The 14,949-nt window shown below is 54.1% G+C and overlaps 1 protein-coding gene across 1 annotated transcript in view; it reads right to left on the minus strand.

Moving 5' to 3' along the window:
- The window catches only part of RGSL1 (regulator of G protein signaling like 1), a 20,350-nt gene extending 14,100 nt beyond the window's left edge, over positions 1-6,250 (minus strand). The window contains exons 1-5 of the mRNA XM_078603215.1: positions 5,920-6,250; positions 3,812-3,885; positions 2,359-2,433; positions 1,256-1,385; positions 340-438 (exon numbers count right to left, since the gene is read on the minus strand). Of these exons, the coding sequence (XP_078459341.1) occupies positions 340-438; positions 1,256-1,385; positions 2,359-2,433; positions 3,812-3,885; positions 5,920-6,037 (496 nt within the window). The 5' untranslated portion in view covers positions 6,038-6,250. The remainder of the gene's footprint in view (positions 1-339; positions 439-1,255; positions 1,386-2,358; positions 2,434-3,811; positions 3,886-5,919) is intronic.
- Between the last annotated feature and the right edge of the window lie 8,699 nt (positions 6,251-14,949).

The raw sequence follows: 14,949 nt of genomic DNA on the forward strand, positions 1-14,949 counted from the left end.
TTTATTTCGGCAGGAGCTGTCCAGGGCTGAATTCCAGAAAGTTCATCGACGCCCTGCCCGTCAGGATGGTCGGGTCCAGGGCTTCGGGAAATGTATCCCTGATCGTCGTCGTCATCATCATGATGATGACGACGACGATGTAGTAAGGGTCCCAGGTGGGTGCAGGTGAGGGTGGAGGTACTGTTGGAGGTGAAGGTGGTGGTGAGCGTGGAAGTGAAAGTGCAGGTGAGAACATTGGTGAGGGTAGAGGTGAGGGCGGAGTTGAGGCTGTGAGGTCAAGGGGTGAGGCGAGCGTGGAGGTGAGCGTGCAGGTGAGCGTGCAGGTGAGAATCTCTGTACCCTGCGTGTGCCTCAGGTGAGTCCGCAGGTGAGCCATGCCCCGCGGGCTGCCCATGCACGAGTGGAGGCGACTGCGTTCCGCCTTCACCTCTGTGGGGTCTATGGCGACAGACAAAGACAAAGATCCCCCGTGTAGCTTTAACAAACTGTTGGGGCGAGTGCTGTTCACGAGTAGCAACTACGAAGGTAGGCACGGCACGGGAGGGGGTGGGTGGCCAGCACCACGACCGACCGCCTTTGTCTCCCCAGTGCTGATGTTTTACACACCGCACGAGGTACTCATATAAGGTTGAGTCAACTTAGGGGAGGCCCAGGACGGGTTCCAATATTCACCACTTTTGTCGGTCGTGAGCAGGAATCGGACTTGGGTCACTGGGTTCGTAGCGCAGTACAAACAGAAACGCATACACTTACACACAGAAAAAATAAGAATATATTTTACCATTGCAGGCAATAAAACAGATGTTAACATGCTCAAATATCAAATAAATATATTTCACAAGGCATCAAGTCTGCATTAACCACACGTACTTGTGGCTAAATGTGCAAACAAGCATGCTCTGATAATATATGCATTGTCTTGGAAACTGATTGGCTTACACCAGAGACAGCTTTCTTCATGGCCTAGTCTCACCGCCAGTGTTAGATCAGAGAACCTCAAACGGCGAACAGTACAAAGACAATGCAAGTAACACATAATGTATAGCTCGGGTTGAGCAGTTATATCTATGGCACCTTTTTGCCAGTATCAAAATGATGAAAAAACAGACCCTCCGTTTCGTCTTGAGCAGACTGTTGAGGGCAAGCGCTCCCTACCACTCCACTCTACTCCACCCACCCACGCACAGACACGCATGCGAGCACACACGCTACCGCTAGCCCTGGCCCTGATGCGAACCAGTCCCCCGCGGCTCACCGGCGGTGTAGGCGAGCGGAGCCGCCAGCATCTCCTTGCACAGCGCCATCTCCACGCTGAGCTCCGAGCGCACGAACAGGGGAAGTCGCTCTTGCTGCAGCCACTGCTGCAGCCCGGCGGCGTTCAGCTCCTGGAGTCGCGGTAGAAATCCGCGGAAGTTTTCCCGACAGGGTCGATTATTTTCACGAATAATTTTTTTACAGTTTTATTTTTAATTTCACTAGGTAAGGCCCACTGAGCTACAATGTAGATGTTTTTCAGAAGCGACCTGGCGATCGCAAACGATAGCTCAACCAAGTGGCTTATCGTCACGTGGGAAATTATAGCAGCCGGATGCTCTAAAGGCGTGTTGTTAATTCTACAGGTGAAGGGAAAAACTGGAGGACCCGGAGAAAAATCCACGAGGCCACGGGGAGAGAGAGACACGCAAACTTGACTTAAAGCTTTCGTGACTGCAGGAATTCATATTCTTGGGTCTTTCGGTAAAGTCACGTAGATAGGTTCAAAGAAAAGAACAAGAAATAACAAAAAACTACGACGTTTCGATCGCAACACAAGCAATCGTCATCAGGAGATTGCTTGTGTTACGATCAAAACGTCGTATTTTTTTTTTCTTTGAACCTGTCTACGTGACTTTACCGAAAGACCCAATAATATTTATATTTTTCGCAAGCACGGGTCAACCACAAGCCGGATAATCCGCCCTTGGATAAATGAGAGTTAAACTTGATGTGCTTGTCTGTGTGTATGCGATTGTGTATCTGTACGTGTGTGTGTGTGGGGAGCGGTAATGTAGCGGTTAACGTGCTGCGCTACGAACCCGGCGAGCCGAGTTCGATTCCCGCTCACGCCAACATCAGTGACGAATATCTGAATCTGATCCTGGGCCTCCCCTAGGTCAGCTCAGACTCAAATGAGTACCGAGTACTGTAAAAACATCAGCGCTGGGGAGACAAAGGCGGCTGGGCATGCATGGTGCTGGCACGCCCCTCGTGTGCTGGCCGTGCTTCATAGCAACTCGCTCTCAGCACTTGCCCCAATAATCTGAGCAGTCTATACGGGGGACCTTTGTCTCTGTATTAGTGTGTTAATGTGTATGTCACCAGGTGAGATGGCAGCTTGGGCTGGAAAGCCCAGGTGCGTTCTCCCGGCAGGTAAAACGCCCTCTGCCCAAACACCTGCATTGCAGAGAGCGCACAGGGAGGAGTGAGCAGGCAGTGCACAGGGACCCTGCCTTTTCGTCATCATTCAGTCTGCCTGCCTGGGTCGCTGTCCATCTGTCCTTCCCCACATTTGTCTGATGTTACGTGCTGTGTGTCTGTCTGTCTGTGGTGTCTGTCTTGACGATTATCTGAACCGGTCCTGCGCCTCCCCGAGGTCTACTAAGCCTCAAATGAGTACATGGTGCGGTGTATAAACATCGCTACTGGGGAGACAAAGGTGGCCGGGAAAGGTGCTGGCCACCCACCTCCTCGTGTACCGTTCCCTCCTTCATAGGCGCTCGCTAGCAGCACTTGCCCCAACAGTCTGTTAAGGCTACACGGGAGATCTTTGTCTTTGGTGTCTGTCCTGCTATAACTGTCAGATTTGCTTACTACTTTCCCTTTCAAGTTCATCTCTTTCCTTTCTGAAAATCAACTCATCGTCATCTTAAGCCATGGCCTATCTACTGCTGGATGAAGGCCGTCACCATCCCTGGGGGAGGCCACGGTCCTCACTGTCGCACGCATCGACGATCACAAATCCGCGCGTCGCTTCGTGTCCTCACCGAGACGCCGGTACTCATCCCGGTACGAGACAGATGCCTCGTCAAGGGAACGTGGAATTTCAACCGACGACTGACCAAACTGAGACCGGTTCGGCTCCCCTGAGTCTGCGGACTCGGTGACCTTGGATAATTATTCGACGAAACATTAACCGAATGTGGGTTAAATTGTAACAAAGTCCGCCGCTATTCGTGTTGCAGCACGCACACGCGAGCCCGCCGCGACAAGTCGGCCGAAATGTTTCATAAACAGCTCCGTGCGGCCTTCCCCAGTTGTATTAAAGTTGCACACCTAGACTCCGACTGTACACACGCAGCATTGTCATAGCGCACGTTTGCATACTCGGCTCTGGGCTGAACAACAATCGTACCCGTCTCAGGACGCCTATGAAATATCCCGTGTCTGAGAATGGCGTCTGGAAGTAGACATTGCAGAACTACTTCGGGGGTCCCTTCAATTGCCTCGTATTCACATTCGTTGGCGTCAGCGTGTCTCGTGAGCACACTGCCGCGTGGCAAAACAACGTTTTAGACCTCATAGCTGGAAGCGAGACAACGTGTGATGCGATTTGTTGTTGGAGGCAGTCATTGGTGACGAGGCTGACACCGTCAACTCTCTGCACTTGAGAGGGCGATTTTAATCACGGGCGGCTGATACCTGGATTCGAACCCAGGTTCTCAGCGTTGCGGCCCCGGTATTGGTATCCCTGACACGGCCATTATTACCCCCTCCTACCCCCTCCCCCCGCACGAAGACACGTTCAGTTGTCTTAGTGTGGGCTCACACTCACCGGGAGGTTGAGAAATATGTTGAAAAATTCCACAAATATCTCATCTTCCAACAGAGCGGCCAGGGATGTGCGTCCTGCAATAACAAAACAACAATAATCATTAACTGTGCTCCTACACCTTATGGATATACTTGCACCTGTCACCGGAATGTGGAATTTCCCCCACTGGCTAAGAGAAGCCAACAAAGATGAATACTAGCAGGAGAGGTCGATTTCGCTGCTGCTGTGTGATCCTAATTCAGTAATTTCCAGGTATAGTTTTTCAGCCTTGGAATGTTTGGTTCAATGCCAGCTCCACTGTGTGTGTGTGGGTTTGGCTGCGGGGAAAACAATTCTGAGAGCCCGTCGAAAACCGCTGCAGAACAGGCGGTGCAGCATAGAAACGCCGCAGAGAAAGCTTCCCAAGTCGGAAATCGAACCCATGACGCGTCTTGCTGCGAGCTGTAATTTCTCCCAATTATTTTCGCGGGGTACCTGTACATCTGTAGAGGACTATCTCAACACATGGATAACGTTGTAAAGTGAACGGGAATTGGGCCAATGTAGCAGGACTCTCTCCTGGTGCTCGGTAACATAACTCCTCGATTAAATATAGTACTAAGAGGACTTCGCTCTTTGCGTTAACGCGTCGATGCCCCTCCACGCCACCACGTGGCGTGGAGGTCGTGGGTTCGACCCCGACGCTGACGATGCCTGCTGCTGTATATTTGTGTGTGGCTGTGAGATGTTAGCTCCCTCGCCTGGTACGCGGGAGGTCGTGGATTCGATCCCGACCTTGACGCGTGCTGCTGCTGCTGTATATTTGGTGTTTGCGTGTTCCTCTTCCCGTAGAATCAACATCGCACGTGGGGAGTGTTTGGCTGTTGCTATACATTTCCACATGACAATAATCCACTTCGTGCGATCGCCAGGACGCTGCTGAAAGAGAGCAGTATACTTCAGTGGGCCTGACCTGCTAAAATAAAAAAAACGCTTTAAATAGTGAAAATAAAAAAAAAGTGTTACAGCACCACCGGTTACCCAACCGTCGCATGGCCCGAGCCGCAGCAACTGAGCCGTGCTCGAGTTGCCTAGCAACCATCAGTCAGTGTCCGGCTCCGATATCGACCCCCCAGCTCCCGTCTGAGCCCCACACCGCAGCGCGCCTGGGTTCAACTCGTGCCCCAGACCCTTCCACACGCGTCGCAGGTCGCCAAGCGCGCTGCGGCTGGCGAAGCGCGACCACGTCGGACCTGGCCACGGGTGAACACGGCGCCCCCCTGGAGGCCTGGGTTGATGGATCACGCGGGGATTGTCCACCGATTGCATTGTTCTGTTTGCCGATGTGAGAGACTACGGGACGGCGTCGTCTCGTCAATGGGAGGCACAGCAAGTAGGCTCGCTTAGTTTAAACACTCGCTGACCGTGGCCGATGGTCAAGGATAGTGACAGATTGGTAACCACGGAGTGAAGCGTGTCTTGGAGGACGACCCCCGAGGAGATGGAGCGATAAACCCATCACGTGTGCAGGCGCTGGGTGGATGGCGACAGCTTGGAGAGGCCTTCCCCCAGCAGTGGATAGACCATGGCCGATGACGGTGATGAACATCAGTCCTGGTGGAGCGGTGGCGCGGTGGTGAGCACGCACCGCCCCGTCAACTCGCCTCCCCCAGTTCGATCCCCCGACTGCGGCTGACATCAGCGTACGGACGATGTCGTCTCAAACCGGTTCCTGAGCATCATTTTCCATCAGCCGGCGCTGACCAGCGTGGTGAAGTATGGTCAAACGACCCACGTCGACCGACGGGACGTGTGCATGAGATCTTCATACAACAGTGGACGAACGACTTCGTTTCTCATCGCACGCTGCTGTTGTGAACGGGAAGAAGCATCACAACGGGGGGTCTGCGGAACAAGCGGCATCCCTTCGACTCGGACAGAACTTGAATCGTACACAAGAGAGAGAGACAATCACCATCCTGCATCACGTCTCGATAGCACAAGAGAGAGAGAGACACACTCACCATTCTGCATCGCCTCTAGATCGCACAAGAGAGAGAGAGAGACACACTCACCATCCTGCATCGCCTCTAGAACGCACAAGAGAAGAGAGAGAGAGACACACTCACCATCCTGCATCGCGTCTCGACAGTAGCGGAACCCCACACCGAGAGGCACAGGGACCCCAGAGCCCCCACCCTCCCTGTGTAAGAGGGTCGGCCCCCTCTCAAGGGGGTCAGAAGACATAGAGGAGGAGTTCGAGTGGCGGTGACTGCGACAGCTTGAAGAGAAGGTGCAGGGCGGTGGGAGTTGAGTGTCAAGGCGTGTGAGAGAGAGAGAGCAGTGTGGGGAGTGGGGGGTGTGAGAGAGTGAGAGAGAGAGTAGTGTGGGGAGTGGGGGGTCAGAGTGTAGGAAGTGTGAGAGAGTGTGTGAGAGTGTGAGTGAGTGTGAGAGAGTGTGAGGGAGGGTGAGAGTGTGGGGCCACTGTTGGGCCGCACCGGGGCCAAGACCCTCGGGAAGTGGGGGGAGGGAGGGGGCGGTGAGGGGGCGGGGCAGTGGGGGGGTGCGAGGGGGCAGTGAGGGAGGAGCGCGGCTGTAGCGGTTCCCGTGCGCCGCGCAACGAACCCGGCTACCCGAGTTCGATTCCCGCCCACGGCTAACAACACCGGTGACGATGACCTGAAGCGGTCGTGGATTATTCAACATCGCCTTGCCAGGCACGCTGAGGAGAGGCTTGCGGAGCCCTATTGCGGTTTCAGGAAAGGGTGGTCCTGCACAGATGCCATATTTTCAGTCCGTCTGCTACAGCAGAGGTGTAGGGAATTCCAACAAGACCTACATCTCTGCTTTATTGACCTGGTCAAGGCCTATGATACCATCAGTAGGCCTGCGCTCTGGGTTGTTCTTCGTGCTTTCGGGGTCCCTGACCCTCTGCTCACGATCATTAAGGACCTTCATGATGGTGAGCGGGCCCGGGTAAAACTACGTGGCCGGGAGTCGGAGCCATTCCTTGTACACCTTGGGGTGCGACAGGGATGTCCTCCGGCACTCACATTATTTAACATCTATTTTGACCACATAGTTCGTGAAGCCTTCAATAGCTATACCGGAGGAATTTCCATTTGGTACAGATACAATGGGAGGCTGATCGATGCCCGGGTGCGGTCAAGGGATGGCTCCCTATTGGTCAACCACGTTATGTATGCCGATGATCTGGTAATTTCTACTCACTCAGAGGAGGAGTTGGAGGCGCTGCTGCTGAACCTGGAGCTTGCCACCAAGAGGTGGGACCTTACCATAAGCCCCACCAAAACTAAGCACCTGCCTGGGTATTTTGTACCATCGGACCCCCACAACTCCCAATAGTTGTGGAGAGAGTGGAGAGTTTCCCATACCTTGGCAGTGTGCTCATGACCGGCTCCGGTTTAACAGCAGAGGTCTCACTCCGAATCAGTCGAGCGGCATTTTATTTTCATCGGTTACATAATGCTGTGTGGAAGCAACCTGGTCTATCACTCCGCACGAAGCTTCAGGTCTTCTTGGCCACGGTCATTCCCTCCCTTCTCTACGCTTGCGAAACGTGGACCCCCCCTAATAGAACATCTTCGCCGTTTAGAAACATTTCGGCTGGCCTGCCTATGATCCATCCGGGGTTTAACCAGGCTGGATTGTGTGAGGAGTTCACAAATCCTTGAAAGATGTGGACAAAGTCCCATCGATGAGCTCCTCCGGCAAGCAAGGCTGCGTTGGCTGGGTCATGTAGCCCGCATGCCCAGCCACCGCATGCCTAAACAGCTTTTGTTCGGCGGTATAGAGGGGGCTAAACGGGCGCGGCACGGGCTAGAGAAGAGATGGAGTGATGTGGTACAGGAGGATGTGGAGCTGAGTGAACTTGTCGATGACTGGTACCAGCGGTGTCAAGATCGGCCTCTGTGTAGGAGGCTCGTGAAGGACGCCACTGGGCAGTTGGAGGCAGTCGCCCTCCAACAACAACGGAGGGCGGAGCAGCGACGCTCACAATAACGAGCGGAGCGCCGGGTGGCTATAGCACAGCAAGTTGGCACAGGTGGTGCATCAGCCAGTCGTCTCAGTCAGTCGACCTGTGGCATCTGGGTCTGCCCCGTGACCTCCTGCCAGCGGGCGTTCGACACTTCACGTGGCCTTAATGTGCACATAGCCTGGCACAAGCGTCGTGGTGACGTCACCGCCACTTAGTGGCGAATGGCGGTTGTTGTTTTCTGATAGGGCAGCGGTGGTGTAGCGGTTAGCGCACTGCGCTATTAACCCGGCGACGCGGGTTCGTTTACCGCTCACGGCCAACACCAGTGACGATTATCTGAACCGGTCCTGGGCCTCCCCTAGGTCGACTCAGCCTCAAATTAGTGCCTGGTGTGGTGTGTAAACATCGCCACTAGGGAGGCAAAGGCAGTCGGGCGTGGTGCTGGCCACCCACCCCCTCGTGTGCCGTTCCGGCCTTCTCGCTAACAGCACTTGCCCCTACAGTCTGTTACAGGTTATACGGGGGATCTTTGTCTTTGTATCTGTGTGCGTGTGGTTGTTACACGCCTGGTTGGCAGGCTGTGAAAATGTTTTTTGTAAACAAATAACTGTTCAGAAAATTGCATACTGTCGCTGTGTTTGTCCAGCGGCGTTTGAGTGATGTCCCCTCGTATGCGTGTGTGGGGATTCTCCGGACGCTCCGGTTCCTTCCAACACAAATCAACCCCACCCACTCGTCTCCCTCTCATTCATTCCGTTTCTTTCTCCGTCTCCCCCCTCCCTCTCATCACTCACTCCCAACCCGCGATGATCGGAATCCCATCATCACTTCTGACTTCTAGTATAATCAACACCTTAAGACCACCATCACTATCATCACCCCATCACCAACACCATCCGAGTCACCATACCTACACCGCCCCGACAATAACGTTACCACCCTTCAATCTCCTCCCTCCCTTCTTCCCTCCCTCCCCCCAGACTCCCTCTCTTATCCACGTCTCTCCATCCTTCCCTCTCCCCAACCCTCCCTCTCTCCCTCTCCCCAGCCCTCCCATCTCTCCCTCTCCTCCCCTCCCTCCCCTCCCTCCCTCTCCCATCCCTCCCCCGCCCCTCCCTCCGCGAGTGCGCGTGGTGAGTGAGCGAGGCGGCGCTGGCCGTGGTGCTGAACACGCCTCTCTCTCTCTCCCAAACCTCCCATCGCCAGCGTTTATCGCTAACACAATCGTCGTACAAAGCTCGTTTCAAATTCATAATTTGCCAAGACTGAATTTCTTAGTCCGTTACGTATTATTATTTTATATATATATTTTTTCTTCTTTAAACATAACATATCGGCGTTTTACCGGATATCGACGTGAGGGAGCCCATTTCACACAATAAGAAGTATTTAACAATCGACTTGCGTGGGTCTCGAGGATATTAACACTCCGTCTTGCCACCTCGCACCGGTGAGCGCGTCTCTCCGTGCCCAGTTTCGTTTGCATGTTGCCCGCCGTCTCTCGTGTGCTCATCGGATTCCTCCCGCAGTGTAAATAAATATTGTGGTCGTGGTCGACAATCACCAACAATGCGGCCATTCGCGCGAGTCGGCGCGTCGCCTCGGCCCGTCCGTCAAGACGGGGCGTGAGAATCATCCAGGGAAATGTTGGTGTCCTATTCTTATTGCTACGACCGCGGTGTGTGCGCGGTGTGTGTGCGCTGTGTGTGCGTGTGTTCAATGTTATTATACTGTAGCTGCCCGTGGCCATTGATTGAGGCCGACGCAGAGAGGCCTGCACGGGAGGGAGAGGAAGGAGGACGGAGGAGGGGGAAGAGGAGATGGAGAAGGGAGGGCGAGGGGAGGTCGGATCGGCGAGCACCATGGAGGCGGCAGTTCTCATCGCGCTCCTCTACGCGCTGCTCGCTCACGAGCTCGTGTCGGGCCTCGTGGCGCGCAGGGTCCTCGCCAGCAAACCCGCGTGCAAGCCCGTGCGGCCCATCTGGTCTGAAGAGTACGTGCACCCCATGAACATCAACATCATCAACATCATCACCACGTAAACTACTACCGTCATCATCCTCACCATCAACATCACAGATAATACTACTACTACTACTACGGTCAGCTTCATCATCAACATCACCACAGAAACTACTCCCGTCATCATCATCATCCACATCATCAACATCATCACAGATATTACTACTACTACTATCATCATCAACCACTCACTATTACAACTAACACCACCACTGCCATCACCATCATCATGACCATCACTCCTGCCGCTACCAGCACTGGTAATTAAATTCTATTCTGCACAACATCTGTATCATAAAATATAACCGTCATCACCATGCCAACACTACTAACACCACGAGTATCACCACCATTACAGCCATAAACTATTCCGTCATCATCACAGCAGCCGCCACAGCCACCACCACCATCATCATCATCACAGCAGCCGCCACAGCCACCACCACCACCATCATCATCGCCTAACCCGCACCTCTGATGAGCGCGGTTGGCTACGTACGGTCCGAAAGAAGTTCAACATACACACATCACCACCACCATCATCACCATCACCACCATGACCATCTGATAACATCCATCTCCTCGACCATCACCATCCCACCTACACATGGACACACACAGCGATTGACTTTGCGCGATCGGCGATTTCTGTTCTTGACCCCTCCCTCTCCCATCCCGCACCCCTCTGCCCCCCCCCCCACAGCTACTTTGACAGGCGATACGCGCGGCTGAACCCTGCGGGGGGCAACGCTGTGGGGTCCGTGACCCCCACCGCCCCCCCCTCGGGTTCCTTCACCCTCCACGCGCCCCCGAGGGGGTCCTACTCCAGGGCGGGGTCCCGGGACTGGCGAAAGGGGACCAGCCGATTTGTCAGGAAGGTGTAAAGGGGTCCTAGGGGGTACAAGGGGATTCTGTGTAGGTTTGAGGGGTCGATGGGTGTTGTGTGTGAAGTCGTAAAGCGCTCCGGCTTTGCAATGTCTCGCGGCCACTGCTGTTGGAAGGCCCTCCGCTTGATGGAGCCCTTGAGGTCCGTAATGCGGGTGCTTTTTTGGGTTAGATCGTGTAAGCGACGTCATCACATATTTGATTTATTTCACCTTTACTTCACCAGGTAAGGGACCCTTGAGGTTAAACACCTCTTTTGCGAGGGGACCTGGCAAGAAGTAAGGAAGGAAACAGGAGAAGGACTTCGCCACAAATCTGTCGCCTGATGAAGCTGGTTGTAATTACTGGCGAAACGTCGTACTCGGATTGTAAATGTCGTGGCTTGGCTCCCCAACACTCCGGTGTTGCTGCGCAAGTAACGAATTGTCACGTTCTGTTTGCGTGACAAACTTTACTAATTGGCTGTGTCGGGTGGTGGCGAGTTTAATGACACATTTATATATTTACGCGATCTAACCCAAAAAGAACCTGTATTATGGATGATATAGGCCGCGAAAGCCCCCCACGTGTTAAGCTGACTATCCTCACGACCTGCCGATCGAGCAGCCGGGGAACCCATTCCCACTGCTGGGTGGACAGAGGCGTGGGACGAGCCGGGGAGAGTTTAGAAACTTGCTGTAACACCCCCCACACCCTCTCGTTGTTTTAAATGCCGTGCCGGGAGCTGGAATCGAACCGGCGTCCCATTAAAATTGTCGCGTCCCATGATCGCTTGGGGCGTCATCACGCACGAGAAGAGTTCGTGACACGATGACCACGTGTGTTTTTTCGAGTGTGTGAGAGAGAGAGACGTTGATTGATCTTTGTTGTTGCGGTGGCTGAACGTCGAAGGCGGTGCCGCCCACGTGTTGATCAATCCAACAACGAAACATATTCGTGCAATCATGGGCCACGTGCTTCGTGGCAGCTGCTAATGCAACTCTGTACCACCCGTGACGCATCGCGGGACGGGGTGGGGTAGAGGTCAGCTGTTTAACGTGGCGGTCGCCCATCCAATAATTATCCAGGCTCAAACCTGCTTAGCTTCCGAACCTGTGTAACCAACTCCACGTTGGACTCCTCGCGTGGGCATAGTCCACTCATTGACACGAACTCGCTCGTCGCGACGCATTCTTGTAGAGGCCGTTCTCTCAACTCGCACGGACATTGATGCACACAAAGTCACGTGCAGAGAGAGGCTCTAGCGCGATTTTATTGTCGCGTTGTGCAGGTACAATAATGATGAATAATGCCGATCAATAATATCGATGCTGATCAGTAATGGTGATCAAGAACAATGACGATCAATAATACCGATGCTGATAAACGATGGTGATCAACATTGGTGATCAATAACAATGGATCGGGCATCGCGACACGCTCCCGGCGAGTTTGATTATTACTGGTACAATTATTAGTGTTTTGCTGTTAAAAGTACATTTATTTAAAAATAATAATAGAGAGATAATTACAAAATTGCATAACATTTTAACTTACATTCCGACTCTCGTCCCCCCCCCTTTTGAAATTCAGTAACACACACACACTGGATGTGATGTGCAGAGGAGTGTTGCCAGTTCAGGTGGGTTACCTGTGTTGCCTGTACAGGTGAGTGCTATGCAGGTATGGGGGGAGTCACCTGATACGATGACACGCCGTGACCCCGGCTGCCCACCTCCCCATGCCCACTAATGCTGCCCTTCACAATGCCGACGACCCCCACCACCGCCTATCTGTTGCTGCCCACCGTGATCCTTTGCTGCCTTCGCCCCAACCCCTCTACTGCTGCCCTTCACAATGCCCACTGCCCCCGAAGGCAAATCCGTTTCTATGTAAATAGGAGGACGTTGGCTGCGCCGAGCGGTGCTACGCTCTGCGCGGGGATTCTGTGTCCCGCTTATTTCGTGGTCACTAGTCACCAGGGCCAAGTCCACTGCTCAACTCGATGAGGCTTTCGTTCAACGAGTCGTGGCTGAAATCCAGATCTGAACCCGTAATGACGATGATCTCAAAGGGGTGGGCCCGGCTTCTCCGACAAGCCAGGAACGCGACCAGGTCACCTCCCGGTTGTGCTTTAATCTTTGATTGTACGCCCATACTGGATCCTCCTTGAACCAACCCAGAGACGCACACGTCCTCCTGCTGCTCCGCCTTATCCTCGTCTTGGCTCAACATTAACATTGGTCTACAATCTCTCAAATCTTCCCGCAACCTTCCCGTGCCTTCCGTCACTTGCGTAAACATTCCCTCCTCCTCCTAATTCATAGCCACCGCCACCGTCGCTGCGTGTCCACTCGGAGTCACGTACATTCAGAGTCGAGGCCCGGCGAGGCCTCTCATAAGGCCTCGCTCGCCTACAATTCAAAAGTTTCCGGTGAATGAGTCTAAAGGGGGGTCAAAGTGACATTCTGCCACGAAGACAGCCGTTCGCTTTTCTGGATTTGTTTTCCCCGTTGTTGGCGATTGACACATCGGGACAATTTTGCCGAAGTTCCGACTGGAACATTCGGCAACACGGTGGGAATCCGTCCCAAAAGTGTTTTTTGGGTACCAGGCAGTGCTCATCTCGCCCGTTTGGTGGCCCGGAGCCAGACATGGAAAATCCACATTCTTATTGGCAAGGGCGAGTATCAAAACAATAACCATACATTGCGTATAAAGCAGAAAACATTAGTACAACGTTTGACAGCAGCTTGCTCGTGGAAATGCAAACGCGAAGGCGAGATCGAGAGAGAAATAAAAACAGTGATTTGCATCTTTCTGGGAAATGATTGCGGCGCCAGAAATGATGGCGGAGGGCGCGAGGTTAAAGGTCACCGTGAGCCCTAGCGGTCGCAAGCGGTCGCTTTTGAGAGTTGTCGTTGCTAAGGAACTGGGACTTCGATGACATCGGTGAGCTAATAAAATAAAATAAGCAACCCAACAATACTCGCGGCATGAGACAGAATCTATCGGATGAGATGAACGTTGTAAAAAACGTAACTTTAAATCAAACAAAAAAAATAGCAACAATGGTGATGATGATGATGCCACAAATTAATGACCGTCAAGATTTTCACAACGGTGCTCCCAGGGCAGGGCAGGGAAAGGTCATCGGATTCGTCAGCGTCGACGTCCGGCTCCCGTCGTGAACTCAACAGCCGTCTGCTCCGGATGTCGATGGTTACATTTACCTATTTAATTAACGATTTTAATTTTACTGCTCGCGCTCAGTCGAGGCCGAGGGCCTCGGCGCGCTCGCCCTCCGAGGCGCCGGAGTCTCTCTGCCGGACGATGCCGGAATCCTCCGACCCTTCCTCGAGCGGATCCCGCCCGGAAATCCGGGACTCCGACTCCGGAACGCCGAGCGCGTCCAGCTCCTTCCGGATCGACTTCGGAACCAACTCCTTGTCGGCGCTCTGCTGCTGCTGCTGCTTGGACTGCGCCGTCTCATCCCCGGCGTGCTCCCCCCGGCTCGCGCCGTTCGCGAGCGCCGGCTCGCCCGATCCCGCCGAGTCGCGGTCCGGACTGCCCGAGTAATCCCAGAAGGAATTCCCGAAGGAGCGCTGCGTCGGCTCCTCCTGTAGGAACAGCAGGCGCATCTCGGCCGAGCAGGAGAAGGGGTCTTCATCGTCGTCATGGTCGTGGTGGTGGTCGTCGATGTTGTTGTTGTTGTCGTCTCCGTCGTCGGTGGTGGTGGTGGCGGTGTGGTGGTCGTGGTGGTCGTGGTGGTGGAGCTCCGTGGCGGAGCTGTTGCTGGTGTTGCTGGTGGCGCTGGGCGGCACCATCATGTCGTGCGTCGTCTTCAGGGCGCGGGGGACACGCTTGCGAGCGGCGGACGGCGGCGGCGGCTCCAACCGGGGAAAGGTGTCGGGGGTGGACCTGGCAGGGGTCAAAGGGCAGGGCCGTAGGCAGGGCGTGACACTCGCACCCACATCACACACACGGCACACGCACGCTCCACATACACCCACGTACACACCACACACTCCACGTACACCCACATGCATACGTGTGCACACAAAGTACACGCACGTACATTCGTACACGAAAAGTCTAAGCACTTTCGCGCGCGCACACACACACACGTGCGTGTGCAGACGTGCTGGCACTGCACAGATAAACACTTGTGTGCGTCAGCCCGTGCGGTGGACCAGTGGCTCGTGGGTAGGATCGACCGCAGAGATTTTTCCAGGGATGAATTTAGAGTTGGATCGGTGAACCGCGCTGATGG

The sequence above is a fragment of the Lampetra planeri genome, chromosome 20 (genome assembly GCF_965212315.1).
Source record: "Lampetra planeri chromosome 20, kcLamPlan1.2.h2, whole genome shotgun sequence".
Lineage (NCBI taxonomy): Eukaryota > Metazoa > Chordata > Hyperoartia > Petromyzontiformes > Petromyzontidae > Lampetra > Lampetra planeri.